The 21,669-nt window shown below is 40.3% G+C and overlaps 2 protein-coding genes and 3 non-coding genes across 5 annotated transcripts in view; all 5 read left to right on the top strand.

Moving 5' to 3' along the window:
• Nucleotides 1-1,478, top strand: part of nppc (natriuretic peptide C) — a 4,093-nt gene extending 2,615 nt beyond the window's left edge. The window contains exon 3 of the mRNA XM_072660685.1: nt 1,115-1,478. Coding sequence (XP_072516786.1) covers nt 1,115 — 1 coding nt within the window. The 3' untranslated portion in view covers nt 1,116-1,478. The remainder of the gene's footprint in view (nt 1-1,114) is intronic.
• An 8,593-nt stretch (nt 1,479-10,071) lies between these two features.
• ncl (nucleolin) lies at nt 10,072-18,089 on the top strand. The gene is made up of 16 exons (XM_072660421.1): nt 10,072-10,196; nt 11,803-11,904; nt 12,012-12,138; nt 12,479-12,610; nt 12,869-13,015; nt 13,216-13,374; nt 13,475-13,561; nt 14,088-14,211; nt 14,540-14,676; nt 14,859-14,985; nt 15,079-15,230; nt 15,428-15,557; nt 15,870-16,012; nt 16,195-16,321; nt 17,039-17,322; nt 17,436-18,089. Exons 1-16 carry the CDS (start codon nt 10,179-10,181, stop codon nt 17,495-17,497), a joined length of 2,058 nt encoding a protein of 685 aa, XP_072516522.1. The 5' UTR covers nt 10,072-10,178; the 3' UTR covers nt 17,498-18,089.
• LOC140538623 (small nucleolar RNA SNORD82) lies at nt 13,073-13,140 on the top strand. Its single transcript, XR_011977786.1, has one exon. It is a non-coding gene; the product is annotated as a small nucleolar RNA SNORD82 (small nucleolar RNA).
• LOC140538624 (small nucleolar RNA SNORD82) lies at nt 13,948-14,018 on the top strand. The gene has a single exon (XR_011977787.1). It is a non-coding gene; the product is annotated as a small nucleolar RNA SNORD82 (small nucleolar RNA).
• Nucleotides 16,837-16,967, top strand: LOC140538622 (small nucleolar RNA SNORA75). The gene has a single exon (XR_011977785.1). It is a non-coding gene; the product is annotated as a small nucleolar RNA SNORA75 (small nucleolar RNA).
• Nucleotides 18,090-21,669: the final 3,580 nt, after the last annotated feature.

Below are 21,669 nucleotides of genomic sequence, written 5' to 3'. Positions count from 1 at the left end.
ATGATTCAGGATTATTCATGCTGGTTAACGCATAATTCATAGTGATTACTAAAGAATTCATAGTAGTTACTGTGTAATTCATTCTGGTTAAAGCAGGATTTACAAATGATATAGAATAATTCATACTGGGTAAAATTCATAGCAGTTACTAAATGATGCATAGTAGATTCTGGATAATTCATGCTGGATAAGGCATAATTCATAGCGATTACCAAATAATTCTGATTACAGCACAATTCACAGTTAATACTGAATAATTCATACTGGTTCATTCATTGTAGACACTGAATAAACCGTTTTTCATTCATTTCTGATGATTTACAAACACAAAAATCAGCACAACTGATAAAGCGCAATTCACAGTGGTTATACTGAATCATTCATAATGGATATCGAATAATTCTCAAACAACACGAGTTAAAGGAATGTGGGACAGACTGAGAACTGATGGGTTGATGAGTAAAGGAACGACAAGGAGAGGCGACAGCAGTTCAGACAGGATCAGTGTACTGCGTACCATCATCACTGTCCGGTGAACAGAACCACATACAGGCTGAGTTTTCCGCTGGTGATTGGTGCACAGAGCGGGCAGGAAATCCTCCACCTGAGTCATGTAAACGCTGAAACATCAAAGAAACGAAGGCGGTGAGGCAACAGAGAGGCAGCTAGCCGTATTGGCCCGAGGGCACAGGGGTATTTAGTGGAGTGACACCAACTGCTTCCATCACAGCGGGGGCTCTTATTTGGCACCTCTGAGCGCCAGAGTGATTCACCTGGGTTTTATATACGTGACACTGTGTTTGTGCACCAAATCCAGCTCTGAACTGCCTTCATTCAGAGGTGTCCATCATTTCCACATGAGTTAGGCGTGATTGCGTCATCGCCACGAAAAAGAGGAAACCCGGAGACACAGTTGTGCTGATGTTATGTATGTAAATTCAAGGGGAAATGATGCACATGTTTGAATCAGGTCAGCTCAGCTGAACGCACTGCCTTTTTTTTTTAGGAGTGTTTTGATTGAAAACATGCTGGAGAAGTGTCCTGAGTGACATTTTTAGGGGTTTATTTGAAAAACTGACTCTTAACGATGTCTTCTCTTCTCTGTCTCTTCCAGAGCGCTTGTAACAGATGCCGTTTGGATTTGGACATTATTGACTTAGTTGTTCCTCTTTTGGGGAAAAGCCTAAAAAGCACCGGATTAACGGTACAGAAGCACCATGACCAGCGAGATGGGGACGAGCATCATCAATTTAAACCGGAAAAACAACAACGAAAACAAACCCACCCGCATAAACGACAACACACTCCACGCAACGGCGGATAATGGTGTAAAAAATATTAAAAAACTCAAATGCAAAGCTGTATATTGTCGCTGCTGCTGTACATTCATGTACGTCATTCCAGCATAAATGTATTTATGTTTTAAAAAAACTATTTATATGTTTATAAAAAGAGATATTTATAAATATGAGTTTTATTTATGTAACATTTTGAAATGAATGCAAAAAAAAATGCAGGTCAACTCTGTTTGTAACTTTTTTTTTGTCTCAAATAGTTGTAAATGTTTTAAAAATGATTAAAAAAAAAACATGCATAACTGATTCTCTTTCTGACAGACTGTGTTTGAAGAGGTGATGTGACCAGAGGAGTGCAAAAACCTTTAGCTCCATTTTTGCATTAGCGTTTTTCACTTTTTGACATGAGATGTGAATCTGGCTGTTGTTCTTTACACTGTGTCCAAATTTCATGATGAACGGACCAATAGAAATGCTCCAAAGTGACCAATGGAGTCCAATCATTTTGCATTGACTTCCAGTGAAAGCTGAGCAGGTTTTTTCCTTCTCCTGTAAAGTTGCCGTTTTGGAGATACCAGTTTTTTTGCATGACAGCGACTCTGTATTTTATAAACCAAAGGTTTTTTAATTCACTCAAGTACCAAAAGTAATTGGACAGTAGCGTGGTTTCGGCTCTTGAGCACAGTGGATCCTAAATGACACATAGGATTGGAAAGCTGGGGTCAGAGCACAGGGTCAGCCATGCTACAGCACTTCTGAAGTCTAGCAGGTTAAAGACCTCACTCATGGGCCCAACAGTGGCAGCTTAGTGGGCCTGGGTATCGAACCCATACCCATGTGATCGATAACCCAGTACTCTAACCAGTGAAAAAAGGTGGTTCTGCTTGTGTTAGAAAATAAAAAGTCACAAAACAGTGTTTACATCATTTCGGTCTGACACTCACTGGATACTAGTTGGATTGCGAAGGCTTTTAAAGTATATTTTAAGGTTTAAGAGAACAACGCTAGTATGAAGGTCCTTACTGTATCCGTCTCACATACATTTAGAGTGCCTTTTTCATTAATATGCTGAACCCATACAGTACAACGAAACTCTGTTCTTCACATAACTCTGCTTAAAAAGCCAGGGTCAGGCCACAAGATCAGGCCTGCTACAGCATCCCTGGATCAGAGAAGGTTAAGAGCCTTGCTCAAGGGCCCAACAGTGGCTGTTAGTGGACCTGGGTATGGAATCCACGACCCTGTGATTAATAACCCAGTACTCTAACCACTAAACACTAAACCAGGACTCAGAGAACATGAAGAGAACACTGACTTAACACTGACTAAGACTTAAAAAAAGGCTTTTTTGGAGATAAAAACATCTCAGAGCTTATTGTTTTCAGGTTCACATCATGATGGGCAGACTAAACCAACAGAAATCTCTCTTTCAGGAGTTTATTTGGCAATGCAAAACATGACAGTGGACAAATCCCATGAATATGTCCAATATTTCTCATTCTATAATTGCTGCGATGCTGCTGTCAGATTATATTTGCTTACTTTACATTATATTTTCCAGAGAAATGTTCTTATTTTACTCACTGACTGATTATTTATTTCTTTGCATTACATCTTGAAAAAAGACAAAATTCAAAACACGACCTATTGACCTTTCCCTGTTGCGAGGGAATGAGACACTTTCTCTGGATAAAAATGACTAAAAGAAGTTTAAATAAGTTAAATAACCCCATATTTCTGGTTTATTGAATTGCTATTTATTTTATTTGACAGCAGTTTATCTATATGGATATCTCGATTGGCGTCTATTTATTTAAATGTATTTATTTATTTTTCAAACCACAAGGGGGCGCCAGCTCAGTATTTCTGGCCTTTTTGCAGCCGCAATGATTTTTTATTTGCAAGCTCAGGGACATACACATCCTTCTTAAGAGTAAATTCAGCTATTGGCGCTATATTGTATAGAAAAGCACCGATGAGTAGAGCAGGACACTCTGAAGGGGTCGCACATGAGCCCAAGCTCACCATGCCCAATGCTGAGAGGGGTTAGAGGGGTATAAGGGGTATATAAGGGTATATAAGAGGGGTATATAAGGGGCTAGAGGGGTATAAAGCTGATGCTGTTGTGAGGCTGACTGCAATCAAATGATCCAACATGTAGTGAAAAGCCTTCCCAGACGAGTAGAGGCTGTTGCTGCAGCAAAGTGGGACTAACTCTTATGGGTAGCCTAATGATAGCCATGGTCTGCTGAGAACAGGTGATGTCTATTTACTGTTGGAGGGATAGAGATAAGGGAGATGAGGACAGAGCAGTATATGTCTTTATATGCTTCTCTGTCTTTGTCCTTTTGATCCATTGACCTTTTGACTTTATAATAAAGTCTGTAGGCCTTTCCAGCCATGAAGCCATAAAGGTACTCAAAACATAAACTCACAACAACCTCGGGCTCTGCAAAGGAAACTATATCAGTCTCAGTTGGAATAAAAGAGAATATATTGCACACAGTAAGATTTTCCTCAGTTTTGTGGTTTAAAAGCTGTTGGACATGAAAACGACACAGTTGCCAAGTTCAGAAATATGAAGCATTAGTGGAACATTTCAAGCGTAAATAGCATTAATAGACTGGGTGTGATATCACACACACACCCACGCCAAACAAGCGGGAGTGATTTTTAAACTTCAGCTGAGTCTGAAGGGTGTAAAACTGTCCTGGTGAGGGCGCAGGAGGCCACAGCTTCAGCTCGTTTATGTTCTGATGCTGTCCTCTAGTGGCTATTTGAACACACTGCCTGTTTGTGGATCCTGGTTTGACCTGTATCATTTTAGTGGAGATACTGAATATTTCTAAGACAAGAAAATTTGAGATTAATGTATTTTAAATGTATTTATTCTTTTTTTTTAAATAGGATATGTCATTTAATCCAGAGAATGGCTCTTTAAATAAATTAAACAAATCAAAACATCAGTTGTACTGATTATATTTGTATTAAATCTCATAGTGAGAAATCATAGATAGCTATATTAATAACTAGATATAAGCCAGTAGATCATTTTTGCAGTTAGTGTCTGAAGTCTGCTAGTTTAGCACTGAAAAACAGGGCTAAATTAGGACATGCGGGTACTTCAGTCCATGTTTTGAGATAACAGTGAGTCATACAGTGTCAGAAACCACATAAGCCTCTAAATCTATGAGAGATTACTGAACAGCTCCACATGGTCTGAGGTGAGCGTGGGATTATTAAGACATGCAGTCAGCACCATGCTAATTGCTGGTATATGTGTATTTTATCACTTGTAATAACAAATACTTTTATTGACAGTGGAATTAGGATTTTCTTATTTTGGTGGACATCAGTAGTCCCACATGATTAAAAAAAAACCACTATCAATAATTTTATTATTTAATAATTTTATCAGTAGTCCCACATGATTAAAAAAAACCACTATCAATAATTTTATTATTTAATAATTTTATCAGTAGTCCCACATGATTAAAAAAAACCACTATCAATAATTTTATTATTTAATAATTTTATCAGTAGTCCCACATGATTAAAAAAAACCACTATCAATAATTTTATTATTTAATAATTTTATCAGTAGTCCCACATGATTTAAAAAAAACACTACCAACAATTGTATTATTTAATAATTTTATCAGTAGTCCCACATGATAAAAAAAACACTACCAATAATTTTATTATTTAATAATTTTATCAGTAGTCCCACATGATTAAAAAAAAACACTATCAATAATTTTATTATTTAATAATTTTATCAGTAGTCCCACATGATTCAAAAAAACCACTATCAATAATTTTATTATTTAATAATTTTATCAGTAGTCCCACATGATAAAAAAACCACTATCAATAATTTTATTATTTAATAATTTTATCAGTAGTCCCACATGATTAAAAAAAAACACTACCAATAATTTTATTATTTAATCATTTTATCAGTAGTCCCACATGATAAAAAAACACTACCAATAATTTTATTATTTAATAATTTTATCAGTAGTCCCACATGATTAAAAATAACACAATCAATAATTTCATTATTTAATATTTTAATCAGTAGTCCCACATGATTAAAAAAACACTATCAATAATTTTATTATTAAATAATTTTATCAGTAGTCCCACATGATTAAAAAAACACTATCAATAATTTTATTATTTAAACATTTTATCAGTAGTCCCACATGATTAAAAAAAACACTATCAATAATGTTATTATTTAATAATTTTATCAGTAGTCCCACATGATAAAAAAAAACACTACCAATAATTTTATTATTTAATAATTTTATCAGTAGGCCCACATGATTAAAAAAAACCACTATCAATAATTTTATTATTTAATAATTTTATCAGTAGTCCCACATGATTAAAAAAAACACTACCAATAATTTTATTATTTAATAATTTTATCAGTAGTCCCACATGATTAAAAAAAACACTACCAATAATTTTATTATTTAATAATTTTATCAGTAGGCCCACATGATTAAAAAAAAAACACTATCAATAACTTTATATCAATAACTTTATATCAATAACACACACACACGTATATCAATTATATCTTTAACTGAGTTCATATCTGAACTAACCCAATTAAAACATAGCTATTTATTTTTAAATATGTAAAAAAAAACATAAAATTATTGATAGTGTTTTTTTTAATCGTGTGGGACTACTGATAAAATTATTAAATAATAAAATTATTGGTAGTGTTTTTTGTTTTTTTTAAAACGTGTATATATATATATATATATATATATATATATATAAAAACACACATCTACATACATACACATACATATATAGGGAGTTATAGGGCTTATAGGGAGTTCACACACAAGATGTATCCAGCTGCAGAGCAGTAGAGCCAGCCGCAGTTCTAGACCAGCAAATTCAGGCCAGCAGGTCCAAGACGCGTCCTTGTTTTAGACATACGGGAATGCTGTGCTTCCAAGTTGAAGACACTGGGGCAGCGTTTACATTCACTTACATTAACCATTAAACCATTTGGCTCAAACAAGGACGGATGGTGCGATCCGACACTGATGTTCCTTGAGCTTGAAGTTCACCTTTAATCTCTTATTTTTTCTGGGCTTTGTTACCATTCATATTATCCATCTCTTTGATTTGTCATCAATTTTCCTTCTGCGGCCACATCCAGGGAGGTTGGCTACAGTCCCATGGATCTTAAATTTGTGAATAATATGTGCAATTGTAGTCACAGGAACATCAGGCTGCTTGGAGATCGTATAACCTTTACCTTTAACATGCTCGTCTATAATTGTTTTTCTAATCTTCTGAGTCTTCTCTTCTCTTCTCTTCCTCCTCTTCTCTTCCTCCTCTTCTCTTCCTCCTCTTCTCTTCTCTTCTCTTCTCTTCTCTTCCTCCTCTTCCTCCTCTTCCTCCTCTTCCTCCTCTTCCTCCTCTTCCTCTGGTCCATGTTGAGTGTGGTACACACCATGTCACCAAACAGCACAGTGACTACCTGTAGCCCTATATACAGGCCCACTGACTGATTACGAGATTGTGGACACCTGTGATGCTAATTAGAGGACACACCTTGATTTGACATGTCCCTTTTATTATTATTTTCAGGAGTAGCATAATTTCTGTCCGGGCCTGTTTCATGAGTTTACTTTTTAAAATAATTCTGTTGAATCATGGTTCAAAATCAATGTCAGATCATTTGTTAATTTTCATAGAATTTTTATTTTATTATTACTTTTGTCAGATTCAAGTAATTTTTCTTTCATTAACCGAGGGGTACCAACAGTTACAGTGCCGGTAGTATTTATTGACTTTACTGAGTATTTAGGGACTCTCAGGCGTTGTTAGGACCTGTTGTGAATGATCAGTAATACAGATAAACGCTATCAGAAATCACTAAAGAGGTTATTAATTAGGAGAAAGAGTACTGCCTATTGATTCTGAACCCTTATAGCCAAGCCTAAAACCAAATTTCTATATAAAATCATTTATCATTTACATTATATGATGTCAGTATAAAGCCATATTGATTATTTAAGGCAATTTAATTAATTCTATCATTTAATTAATTAAGCCTATCATTTACAGTCACAGATGGGCTGTATCTGATGTCACTTGGGACAGTACTCCAAATCGGGACGCAGGGGCTCTAAGGGGCTCGGAGGGGGTTGTGAGATCAAATCTCAAGCCAGGGCGCTTTGCCGTCAGCAGCCGGAGCCTGAAAGAGCACAATAGGCCGATGTTGATCCCGCCGCTTTCCTCTGAGCGTGTCGGCTGCCTGGCGATGCCACATCAGCAGCATTTCAAAAAGAGGCGGTGACTGGCTTCACATATATCGAAGGATACATAAATTACATATATCGAAGGATACATAAATTTCGGGCAGTGGTGGCTCAGCAGTTAGAGCTCCGGGATATCGATAACAGGGTTGTGGGTTCGATTCCCGGGCTCGGCAAGCTGCCACTGTTGGGCCCTTGAGCAAGGCCCTTTACCCTCTCTGCTCCCCGGGCGCTGGAGTTGGCTGCCCACCGCTCTGGGTGTGTGTGTACTCACTGCCCCTAACACATGTGTGTGTGTGAGTGTGTGTTCACTACCAGATGGGTTAAATGCGGAGGACACATTGTCCACACTGTACAGTGACAAATACGTGCACCTTTAATGTGTTTAATGTCGAGCACAGGTGGGTTAGAGCGGTCAGAGCTCTGGGCTTTTGATGACAGGGTTGTAGGTTCGATACCCGGGCTCGGCAAGCTGCCACTGTTAGGCCCTTGAGCAAGGCCCTTCACACTCTCTGCTCCCCGGGAGCTGGAGTTGGCTGTCCACCGCTCTGGGTGTGTGTGTGTGCTCACTGCCCCTAGTTAACTAGTGTATGTGTGTGTGTGTGTGGGGGGGGTGGGTTTACTACCACGGATGGGTAAAATGCGGAGGACACACCTCACCTTTAATTGTCAGTACCAGATTGGGAGAAAAAGGGTAAATGTGATCATTTATTAACCCCTTAATGCTCCAAGGCTTCTTACACACTGAGGCGTATTACTGAGTAACTACAGGGACCTCTAGGGTCAAATGGGACAAACTGCTGGGGCTGTTCTCTGGTAGTAGAGGTTAGTATTAACACTTTTGGCCCAGTCCATAGGCTTTTAAGGGGTAAGAAATAACAACACAGACTTTAAAGATCTTGAGGGGGCATACATCCAAAGCATGTCCACAACATAAGCAGGTTCAAGTCCCTATAAACTTAAAAAAACACCAATACCATTTTATATCGGACTGTACTGGGAGCCAGTACCACGATTTTAAAACTGGGGTACGGTGCTCTTTTTTCTTTGTATCAGTTAACATTCTGGCTGCGGCGAATATTTAGCTCCACTCTCTCTCCCTCCTGTCTATGTATATTCGGTATTTTGTGTATATTTTGTGTGTATTTTGTATTTATTTAATATAATTTTTATATAACTTTATTTGAATATGTTTAGTATGTATACAGTTTGTCCTCCTGTAGAGCATCAACCTGAGCCTCACCACAAGCATTTCAATGCATAAATGTCCTGACATGTTGTGCAGATGACAAATAAACTTGAAACTATGAAAACTTTAACTATATCTTAGACATGAGGAAGTGACAAACAGCAAAGCCGCTACTGTCTCTTCAGATAGCCAACAACGCATCGCACTGAGAGGACACAGAGAGGACAGCAGTCCTATCCGGTAAGACTTGAAAATAATCATAAAAAAATAATCATAGTTTTCTTGTTACAGGGCTTAATGCCAAACCTGCACTATTAAGAGTAGTATATAGTATACGCATAGTATTAGTGTGAATGAGCAATTGGGACGCAGCCAGCATTTCAGTTTCATTGTAAGGCAAAATAACAGGGTTGTAAATTTTGGCACGCTTACCATTCATACATCAAATAACAACTTAAAATAGTCAATAAAGCAAATGTATGGCACCTTAAAACACCAAGGTGTTACAGCAAGAGGTTCTGTTTGGTAGTGCCTGGTGATAATCTCATCACCATGTGGTCTCATGTGGTCAGCCCTCAGAAGTGCAGCAGGCCGGTCAAGACTGGAAGCGTTTCAGAAGGGCAGTTTAGAAGCTGCTGCCCTCTGCTGCTGTAACATAGCATGTGTCTGCAGCCTTGAATGCCTTCAGTAGTGAACTATTTACTCCCTGTGAAACTAAACACTTGACTGTAAGTCGTTAAATGTAGAAATATGTAAGTAGAGTATGACTGAGGAGTGCAGGGAAGGATAATTTACCATTTAGATTTTTTTACAAAATACAAAATACAAAATGATTAGACTGAGAGACAAACAAACAAACACACAGACAGATAGAAAGCTAGAGTAACACAAATAAAAAATAAAAAATAAAAAAACAAAATAATAGTGTTTTATTACCATCATTTTTATATTATCGTGATAATACTCATGTATTATCATGTTATTATAACCTTATATAATAATATTATACGCTTTGCACGTTTTATCGTCTTTATTTACACCTTATTATCATAATTTATTCAAATTTATTCAGGGTTTTGATGGGAGGAGACGCGTCGTTTTGTTCCACCTGTATTCAGACAAATCCCGCCCTCCTTCGCTACGATTGGCTTATCTCGTCGGCGGGTCGTTGCGAGGCTGAACTAGCGGCCAATCCGAGCGCAGGAGGGGCGGGAGCTTCCCGAATACGGGTGTTATTAGAAAAACCCCGCCGTACAGAAAAGCGGCGGAGTGTCCAGTTTCATTCTCAGAGCTGAACCGACTGCAGAGTGAAACACGTGGAAACGCTCTGAATACGCTCACTTTACAGCAGTTTATCGATCAATTCCGTTTCGTGTTTCGACGAAACACCACGCAGCCATGGTGAAGCTTGCGAAGGTGAGTTTTAATCTGTTTTAGTGTGTAGTTTAACAATGCTTTATTTATTTTTGTATTATATTAGCTATCTAAATCCGTATCCAGCTTTTACTGCACCGTATCAGCTTTACTTGATCATTTATTAAGCTTTATGGTTAAATATGCAGTGTTTTTCTAATCGTGGCATTGTAAAATGTGCCGTGTTTTTTATATATATATATATATATTTATATAAAAATAAATAAATACGCGGTGTAAATCTAATACAGTGCGTAAAATGGAGGCTGGAGGGTGGAAATGGCCTTCCCCCTCAACCCGCTGCTACGTTTCGATTCAGAGCTCATTTAAATTCGCCTAATTTAGCGAAGTAAATGTAATTTTGTATAGAAGATTAGCCTGTTATAATTTTACAGCGCTTATAATGTCTTTAATTTCTTTAAAAAGTCTCTTACAGTGTGGCGAAGCAACACGCAGCTGCCCGGAGATTAGTACGCTAGCGTGGACGCTAGTTAGCATTAGCTAGTTAGCATTAGCTACGAGCAGCCCGGGATTTTTATTATTATTGTTTATCTGGTTATTCGCTCGTTTTGTCTGGTTTAGTTAGAATTAGTATAAATAACTAGAAAAACGTTCAATATGTTAGCTGTTAGGAGTTTTAGAGGAGGTTTGTGCGTGTGTTATAAGCCGCGCAGGCTAGTCGGCTAATAAAGGCCGCGGTGTTTCAGCGGGGTTGGGTTAGCTAGCTTAGCCGCGCTAGCCGCTAGCTAGCTCCAACACGAGGCCGCGGGCTGGTGCTCCCCACGTGGGTTCGTCCTCCTCACACGTGGCTTTTAGACGCGACCATTATGTTTAGAGTCGCTGGAGATTTGTTGGACTAATCAATGGGGTTAAATGTGGTTAAACACATTGCAACATGCGTTTTATTTGATTATTTAGCCATTTATTTTAGTTTCTGTCCAGAATAATGAACTTTTCTGTAAAGGTGTTAATGACCAGTCTAGTGACCCATTTTGTTGATCTGAGATTGGGGTGCTCTTAAACAGCATTTCCAGCAAAGCATACCCTTTATCTCCTCTATAGATGCTTTAAAGAAGCTGCTTGAGAAAATAAAATTGTGCATGAGAAAAATGACACATCTGCTACTTAATGGCCAAAAACAGTGTCTTAAATGTTCCTTTCCCAGCTAAGTATAGTCTGCAGATCCCCAAAACCTCTACAGGAGGGAGATTTTCCTGCACATTTTAGATGTTGGAGAAGATTCACCATATTTTATTCAATTAGCAATTCCTGGTTGTTTATTCAAATTAGTATAAAGAGACATTAATGTAAGACGTAAGGTAGAATGGCATTTTTCTGCATGCTGCCATGCTTTCAGGACCCAAAAGCTGCATATGGAAGTACAGAGCAAACTATACACCATATAATGTTCTGTGGAGTCCCTTACAAAGATTAAGTTTATAATAAAATGCAAATTAGTGTTTGTTTATTTATTGCAGAGATATTACAAATTGTTTTCTTTAACATTTTATTGCTAATTTGACCCTTTATCCTAAATTAATTTATAAATAATAATAAACCCTCAGCAGTGATCGCCTTATTTACCAAACTTTCCTGATTTGTTTTGCAGGCGGCCAAAAAAGAAGTGCCCCAGAAGAAAAAGGCACCCCCACCTCCAAAAGAGGTTGAAGAGTCCAGTGAGGAGGAGGACAGCGATGAAGAGGAGGAGGAGGTGGGAGTTGTTGTTTTTTTGTTTTTTTTTAGTTACTTTTTTATTCTTTTAAAAGTTGTATTTTTATTTATGTTTGTAATTTATTATGTTGTATTTATTGTGTGCAGGCACCACCTGTCAAAGCTGTGCCCAAGAAAGCTGCAGCAGCCCCAGCGAAGGCAGTGAAAAATGGGAAAGTTGTTGCCAAAGAAGAAAGTGAAGATGATGACGATGATGAGGATGATGATGAATCAGGTTGGTGTTTCTATTCAGTTGGTTTGTATAGGTTATTTTAGATGCTTATGTAATTCTGCAGTAAATTCTCCGCAAGTCTGAACCTGCGCCTTATTTGACACTGTAGTGCTATGGAAGCCCATTGCTGCCCATGCTTGGTTTCTGGTAGTATGTCAGTTATGGCTAATGGTTTGAAATGGCCCCTTCAGATATTGACCCACAGCAATTGTTAAAATGACCTGTTTAATTGGAATTGCCATGACTGCACAGTTGTCTCTGTTGCCGGCCCTTATTTCAGGATACTTGAAAATTTACAGATGTCTGAAGTTTCGTTTTCTATTTTTTCCCCTCTTCACTACAGAAGAGGAGCCTCCTGCACCAAAGAAGGCCACCCCTGCTAAAGCAACTCCAGCAAAGGCCCCGGCCAAAGCGACACCTGCAAAGAAGGCCGCACCTGCTGAAGACGACGATGATGACGATGATGATGACGAAGGTGTGTAATAGTTTATGAAGGGTGTAGTTTTAACTGTATTTAAAAAGGAATGCTCACAAGCTTAAATATTTTAAGATTTAAAAGATTTCAGTGCAATGGGCTACAGTTGGCTTCAATGTGTCAACAGTATTATGGCCTAAATTTAAATGGGCTCCATATCCACAGTGTTCATTCAAACATATTATTCTCCTATAACCTTTGACTGTAAGTTTGTTTTTGGTCAAATTCCTCTAAACTGATGCACTGGTTTGCCAATAGATGATGAATCAGAAGAGGAAGAGGCCCCGCCCCCAAAGAAGGCAGCTGCCAAACCTGCAGCCAAGCCTGCAGCTAAAGCAGCTCCAGCAAAGGCTGCCAAAGAGGAGTCCGAAGATGATGATGAGGATGACGATGATGAGGAGGATGGTATGTGTATAGTTTGTGTTCACTTTGTGGGTGGTTTTTGGTGAGCCACAATAATTGTGCGCATATGATGAACTTTTAGGGACTTAATACTGAAACTCTTTGCTGATTCGTTAGCTCTGATGCGTGCTCTTCCTCATCCTTGCATCTTCTGTTGTCTGTGGATCACACCTTTTTAAATTCTTACTGCGGTTTTATTTCAGATTCAGAGGAGGAGGAAATGGACACCACACCTGCTCCTGCCAAATCCGCTGCAGCCAAAAAAGCTGGGATGGTAAAGGCCAAGGAAGAGGAGGAGGAGGATGATGAGGAGGAGGATGACGATGATGAAGACGATGAGGATGAAGACGAAGAGGAAGAAGGTGAGTGTTGAATGGCTTGGTTTGATTTAGTAGTTAAATTTGATTGCAGCGATGAGTGAGTTACAGGAGTGATCAATTTGGTGTCGTCTTTCCTCCCCAGCTCCTGTCACTCCAGGAAAGAGGAAAGCTGAGGATAAGAAGGAGAAAGGAACTCCCCCTGCCAAGAAAGCCAAGGCTGATGGAGAAAGTAAGATTTATGAGATGTTCTGGTGAACAACAGGAGACCATCTTTGGCCCAGTAGTTCCAAATCCCAGTCATACAGTTGGAGACTGTAGCCCATCTGGTGATGGTTTGTGTTAACCATCCTCCAGCCTTGTGGTGGAGACCTCCGCTACTGGAGTTGGATTCCTGCACAGTTTTGTGCTTTTCCTCCTCAAGCACACCTGTTAATGTGCTGTGCCTGATGCACCTGTGCCAGCTGATTAATTTGTGAGGAATCAGATGGTCTGCAGTCTGTAATTGTAAGCAATGCACCCAATTTTCCAAAATCACAAAGGACTTGATTATTCCTGATCTATCGGACAAGTCTAAAGTGTGCAGAGGAGGCTGTCCACTGGCTGCTTTGGGTTTTGTGCTAGCATGATGATCATAAGGGACTTAATACTGATGTATGATGTCACCTTTTGCAGTTCTGACTATTAGCACAGTTCTATAGCTTTTCTTTTGACCCTTCTGTGAGACCTGACCACTAATGCCAAGCTTTCACTTTCAGCTTTCAGTATCTTTGTGGGAAACCTGAACCCAGACAAAGATTACGATGAACTCAAGGACGCCATCACCAAGTTCTTCAAGAAGGAGAGTCTTGTGATTCAGGATGTCCGACTCGGCGGGTCCAAGTGAGTTGGATTAGGTTGGGGGGGGTGGGGGGGGTTGTAACTGTTGCTTATCAGATAGTTGTGCTTTGACCACCTGGGCCAGATTTAGGTAGTTTTGGTTGAGTTTGGTTAGTTAATTAAATTCACCTGTTAATCGCCAAGTTTAGTACATCTGTTGGAGCAGTTGGAAGCATCAACAAGGCTTAAATGTGATGGTGGCCCATTTTTCATAAAATCCTTGCAAAAACATGCCATTTGGATTCAGCCACAGATTGGAGGATTTGCACGGGCATGCCAGGGGCCGAAGCAAATTTCTGACTAGATAAATCATGTAAACGTGTCTTTGCAGGAAGTTTGGTTACGTCGACTTTGCCTCTGAAGAGGAGCTACAGAAAGCTCTCGCTCTGAATGGGAAGAAGTGTTTAGGCCAGGCGCTGAAACTGGACAGAGCAAGGAGCAAAGAGAACTCTCAGGAAAACAAGAAAGGTAAGGTCTCAAACCCTGTAGATATTTAACATGATTCCCAGATATGATGACACTTTCTTTCACCTGATCCATGTGAGGGTTTGAAAAGATAGTCAAGTACTGATTGGGCTGAACTGTCTGTAAAATTTGAAGATTTGGTGAAAGCAACAGGTGGCATCATTGTTTCTGTATGGTTTTTGCAGAGAAAGACGCCCGGACACTGTTCGTGAAGAATCTGCCGTACTCCATAACACAGGATGAGCTGAGGGAGATCTTTGATCAGGCAATAGATATCAGGATACCCCTTGGACACAATGGTTCTGGCAGAGGGTAAGATTTGATCTATTTAAGCCATTTGTTTTTGTTAATGTGTTTATCAAACAAATCAGGGGACTTAACCAATCAACCTCTTGTTCCTGACAGGATTGCATACATAGAGTTCAAGACCGAGGCAATCGCAGAGAAGATGTTGGAGGAAACACAGGGTTCTGACGTTCAGGGTCGTTCCATTATGGTGGACTTCACAGGAGCAAAAAGTCAGCAGCAGCAGCAACAGCAGGGTGGCCGAGGTGGAGGTGAGGCATGCAAAAACCCACTATAGGGGAACAGATCACCTGGCCAGAAAGGATGACAGTTTTTTTTATGCCTGAAATTCCGTGTGGTTCCTCAAGATAGTCAAGTACTGATCTGGCTCAGAAACCAGTGGAATGACTTTTGGTTACAATACAGGTGTAACTAACTAATTTCTTTTCTTTCCCTTCTCTCTTTTTAGCTTCTTCACATGTGAACAAGGTGATTGTTGTAAATAATTTAGCCTTCAGTGCCACAGAAGACTCTCTCCAGGGCGTGTTTGAAAAAGCAGTCTCCATCAGAATACCACAGAACAACGGCCGGCCTAAAGGGTGAGTCCAAGTTGAGCTAGCTATGCAACACTCCTTCAGCTTGTCAGCCTGGGTTACTGTTCCTAAATGCTAAGTGTTTAAGGGAATTTGTAACTTCAGGGGAAAAAAATCCATTGAAGGAAACAGATTTGTCTGTGGGAAGCGGGAAGTCCAAAGTAATCCTTCTTAGAAGTGTGCAAGATTCCAAATTTTATGATTGTACATCTTTAAGGAACTACTGTTTTGGGCAAGAAACACGAGTGCACATTACTGAGTATTAATGTCCTAAATCAGTGAAGGCTGCAGAAGATTAACACGTGTGCTCCTTTTCAGGTACGCCTTTGTGGAGTTTGAGGGCACAGATGACGCCAAGGAAGCAATGGACTCCTGCAACAACACAGAAATCGAGGGCAGGACGGTTAGGCTGGAGTACAGCCAGGGCAGAGGAGAGGGTGGTGGTGGAAAAGGCGCTTCAGGTAAGGCGCAGCTTATGTGAACCCCTTGGATAATGGCTTCCACCCTTTATTACTTGTTTAATCAAATAGCTGGGACCTTTTTTTTGGAATCTAAGGTTTTCAGTTTTGACGCAACTGCGGTACTAACTACTTTAGTTTGTGAATTTATGAACGGTTTCTCTTGTATATGAATTTTCTTGCAGGCCCCACAAAAACCCTGTTCATTAAAGGTCTATCAGAGGACACTACAGAGCAGACACTGAGGGACTCTTTCGAAGGGGCCACTGCTGCCAGAATAGCTACAGATAAAGAAACTGGATCCTCTAAAGGGTAATTATCGTTTGGCTCATAGATTCCTAACTGATTTTATACTATGCACTAACCCTAGGTCTTTAGTCTTTTAGTAGATTTGTGCTTGTAAAAACTATTGGGTGCACTGAGCAGTGTTAAGGGTCTGGACTTAAATTAACCAAGTTAACCATTTTATGCACAACCAGATTATTTTATTATAGTGCACCAGTCAAACGTTTGGGCTCCAAATTGAAGGCCTAAGTTGTAGGACTATAGCTGTGAGGGTGGAAATGCCCCTCAAACTATGCAGCTAAAATGTTAATCTACATTAATACATAAACACCTAGCAAAACGGGCTTTATGACTGTCAGCTCCTTACAGTTTGGCCCCAAATGTCCCTTAAAATCAGGACAAATTCAAACTGTCCAAATAATTTTGACTGGTATCCTACATTCATATTTATTGACACTGAATAATCAATATGGAGTCATTCAATGTTCCCTGCTTAAACTCCAGTAGGATTTTTTTTTTTTTTTCTTTCTTCCATTTCCTCCCTCTTCTCATGAGCTCCTCTCTGTCTATCCAGTGACGGTGCACGGATTCGCACGAGAAGTAGAGTATCAATCACAGTAAAACGGGTCTCTCCCCTGTTATGGGAGTTGCCTATGTCTGATGTGAGACAGCTGACATTAACTTGTCATGTTGAGTGTTGTCTGTAGTGAAATGGTGACATAACAGAACTCTTGTTTTCTCCAGGTTTGGTTTTGTAGACTTCGACAATGAGGACGACTGCAAAGCTGCCAAAGAGGCCATGGACGATGGAGAGATCGACGGAAACAAAGTGACACTGGACTACGCCAGGCCGAAGGGCGAGGGAGGCCGCGGCGGGGGCCGTGGTGGGTTCGGAGGTGGGTTCGGAGGCGGGTTTGGCGGCAGAGGAGGAGGACGGGGAGGTTTCGGCCGAGGCGGCGGATTCAGGGGAGGTAGAGGAGGACGAGGAGGCGGAGGACACCGTGGAGGCGGACGGGGAGGTTTCAGAGGTGAGACTGAGACATTGAAACTATATGGATAAGCCTGGTTGGGTGAGGGTTAAGTTTGGCACCAGGGCTGAAGGTTGGATGTTAACGTGTTGAAATTCCCCTCTGTTTTCCAGGTGGCAGAGGTGGTGGAGGATTCGGGAAGCCACAAGGAAAGAAGATTAAGTTTGATGATTAAGCCTGTCTTTTGTATTTCTATTTGAATGGACTTCACCCCTTTTTCCACCCCTCGCGCGTCTGCTCTGACTGAGCTCTTTGGACATTCCAGAAAGTGTGGAGTGTTGTTCCTGTGTGGATTTTCTGGCTCTTCTGCCCTCCTGTCTGAGATGTCCTCTGCACCCTCTGCGTATCTTCATGTTTTTCCCTTTGAGGGAGAAGTTGAAATGTGAATATCGCGAATAATGCTCTGTTGGTTTAGATTTTTTTTTTCCCCCCCATCCTTTTTATCTTTTGTTGTGTTTTTGTTAAAGTATCCTTAAATGGTTATTATTTTTTAGTTTGCTTTGAGTGCGTGTTTTACCATAAATGTATAAAGCCTATTGTAATGAATTAATTTTTTACCCAAATGGTTTTGGGTATTTAGACTCTGTTCAGCTGGTGTACTGTCTTTTTAAACATCGCCTCTGGAGAAGAAATCGGTTTAAGAAAGCTCGGCGTTTGGTCTATATGTAACTGCATTGAAGAACTTTCATGTCAGTAATTTTCACGAATGTTGGAAGACGAAGAAACTTACAAATTTTGAATAAACTAATGATTTGTAAAGTAGTAAACGTCCTGTCGTTTATTAGGTTGCAGAGTGATTTAGTCTCTCTTCAGGCACCTTTTTAAAAAGTACGGTTCACTTCACCTGCTACTGTAAAACCTGCTGCTGCAGCCATGTGCTGGAATGGTGAAGTCCAAGGAAGAGGAAGGTAACACTTGCCTGCTTGGTGGTGAGTGCTTCTGTGTATTTGACATTTAAAAAATGTATATATTGAATCTTCAAGAATTTGGGTCAATTTGTGTAGGTTTTAGATGTTTTTATTACCTCTGCAATTTTGGTTGAGATTCTGAAGAATGGCAATGATTGAATCAAGATTGAGTTTGTTTATTTAATGTTTTTAATGAATTTAATGTTTTAACAGGCGTGGATTTTAATGTCTTTACCCTCATGCTAGGAATGGGGAGCGTGGTGTCCATGGGCTGCTTCTCCTTTTCTGCTTAAGATGAGCTGAGTCAGGCGCTGAAACTGGAGGTAGATGCAAAGGTAAGATTTTTATTAATCTAATTTAATAAACTGCTTTATTTTGTATGAATTGTGTTCAAACATTCACACATTTTGTTCCTGACAGAATCTCATACAGAGTTCAAGACTGAGGCGATCAGATGTTGGAAGAAACGCAGACTTGTGCCATTCAGGATCTCACCGTTATGGGGAAACTTCCTGGGAGCGAGAACCCACCAGGTGAGGCATCTTTAAAAACCCACTAATGGGCAGACAGATCACCTGGTCAGAAAGGATGACACCTTTTATACCTGAAATTCCGTGTGGTTCCTCAAGATAGTCAAGTACTGATCTGGCTCAGAAACCAGTGAGATGATTGTGACACTATGGGCATGACTAACTTTGTTTGTTTTGTCTTTTTTAGAGAGAACGACACTCCGAAGAATCTGCTGTACTCCATAACAGGGTGAGCTGAGGAAGGTCTGTTATGGTGGAAGTCACAGGACCAAGAGGCTGCCAGGTGAGACACACAGAAACCCACTAAGGGGAGGGGGACAGGTCACCTGGCCAGAAAGGATGACTACTTTTTTTATACCTGAAATTCCGTGTGGTTCCTCAAGATAGTCAAGTACTGATCTGGCACAGAAATCGGGGGATGATATTTAGTTACAATACAGGCGTGACTAACTTCCTTCTGCTCTTTCCCACCTTCTCCTTAGGTTCTTCACATGCCAACAAGCTGTTCATAGATATGGTGGACTTCACAGGACCGAGAAGCTAGCAGGTAAGAGCACAGAAACCCACTAAGGGGGTTTCAGATCACCTGGCCAGAAAGGATGACAACTTTTATACCTGAAATTCCGTGTGGTTCCTCAAGATAGTCAAGTACTGATCTGGCGCAGAAGCCAGTGGGGGTTAATGGTTAGTTATAGTACAGGCATGACTAACTTCCTTCTGCCTTTCTTTCTCTCTTTAGCTGCTTCAGATGTGACCGAGCTATTTGTAGCAGTACCACAGGAGAAACCGCCGCCAGCAGCAGCAAAAACGGGTAAGTCACAGAAACTCACTCTTAAGAGATCAGATCACCTGGCCAGAAAGGATGACTACATTTTATACCTGAAATTCCGTGTGGTTCCTCAAGATAGTCAAGTACTGATCTGGTGCAGAAACCAGTGGGATGATTTGATTGACTCTATGGGCATGACTAACTTCTGCTTTTCTTTCTCTCTTTATGTTCTTATGTGAACGAGCAGCTTGTAGCCTCCAGTGCCACTGAAGACTCTCCCTGGAGTGTGTTTAGGAAAGGCGGTCCCACCAGAATATCACACGATGGCAGTGCTAAAGGGTGAGTCCGGCTTCATTTTGGGGGAAGTCTTTGGACAGATCAGTGACTATTGAAGACTATGATATTAGACTCATCAGATGATGTAAAGGTTTCTTACCTGACTGTTACGCTTGGTAAGCAGAAGCCTTGAAGGGCCTTAAACCTATTAAAATCATTTCATACCTACACAATCACATCTTCCTGTCAGGCAGCGTGAACAGCAACTCCTGTTGCTTACTGATCAACCAGATCCAATAGAATAACGGTGTTGAGGGTCTAGCTTGATGATCTCTGGAGAAAAGGGGGACTTCTATAGCACTGCTGTCCAATAAGTAACATGTACCCCATTTCTGTCTGCTTTTAGGATTCTCCATCGTTTGACGCTTGCGGTCATTCCATTATGGTGGATTTCACTGGAGCGGAAGCCGCTGGCAGCAGGTGAGTCACACACAAACCCACTGCAAGGGAATGGGGACAGATCACCTGGCCAGAAAGGATGACCCCTTTTATACCTGAAATTCCGTGTGGTTCCTCAAGATAGTCAAGTACTGATCTGGTGCAGAAACCAGTGGGGGATAATGGTTAGTTACGAGACAGGCATGACTAACGTCCTTCTGCCTTTCTTTCTCTCTCTAGCGGCTTCAGAATTGACCAAGATATTTGTAGCAGTACCACAGGAGAAACCACCAGCAGCAGCAAAACCAGGTGAGTCACAGAAACCCATTGTAATGGAACAGATCACCTGGCCAGAAAGGATGACAACTTTTATACCTGAAATTCCGTGTGGTTCCTCAAGATAGTCAAGTACTGATCTGGCGCAGAAGCCAGTGGGGGATAATGGTTAGTTACGAGACAGGCATGACTAACGTCCTTCTGCCTTTCTTTCTCTTTCTAGCGGCTTCAGAATTGACCAAGATATTTGTAGCAATGCCACAGGAGAAGCCACCGGCGGCAGCAAAACCAGGTGAGTCACAGAAACCCACTGAAAGGGAACAGCTTACCTGGCCAGAAAGGATGACAACTTTTTATACCTGAAATTCCGTGTGGTTCCTCAAGATAGTCAAGTACTGATCTGGCACAAAAACCAGTGGTATAATCATTTTGTGACTCTATGGGCATGACTAACTTTCTGATGCTTTCTCTCTGTAGGTTCTTGTGTGAATGGGCAGAATACCACAGATCAATGGCTAGGCTGACTGGTGAGTCCGGTTTCAGTCCTGTTCCACAAAAGTGACTTAATTGAAGAGACCTTGATGAATCTGTGTAATTGCTGACTTTAACAATTCTAGTTTGGCCAAAAAAAAGTTATTAAATTGAATCCCTAAAATGTCTGCAGCTGCATCGCCATGGACACAAACTCTTTTTGCTTATTACTCTTTGTGCATGAATATAGATGGTTCCTTTTAACATGATGCCCAGATATGATGACCCTTTCTTTCACCTGATCCATGTGAGGGTTTGAAAAGATAGTCAAGTACTGATTGGGCTTAACTGTCGATTTGTGAAATTGTTGATTTGGAAAAAACGGGTGGCTTAACTTTATTTCTCTATGTTTTTGCAGAAAAAGAGGCTCGGACACAGTTTGTGAAGAATCTGCTGAACTCCTCTGTAACACCGGACGAGCTGAGGGCAGTGTTTTGTTAATGTATATAAAATGAATATTGGAATACAAAAGTTACAAATTTGGAATAAAATGATTATTTGTAAAGTTGAGCGTTTCTGTCATCTTATAAATAAGATGGGTTTGTTTCACTTGACTGCTTATCCAGTTACCTTCTCCTTATTTACATATCTCCTCCTACTGTTTTTTAGCCCTGCCCAC

This window comes from Salminus brasiliensis, chromosome 17 (genome assembly GCF_030463535.1).
Source record: "Salminus brasiliensis chromosome 17, fSalBra1.hap2, whole genome shotgun sequence".
Taxonomy (NCBI): Eukaryota; Metazoa; Chordata; class Actinopteri; order Characiformes; family Bryconidae; genus Salminus; species Salminus brasiliensis.
This window is presented reverse-complemented; position numbering and strand designations above follow the sequence as displayed.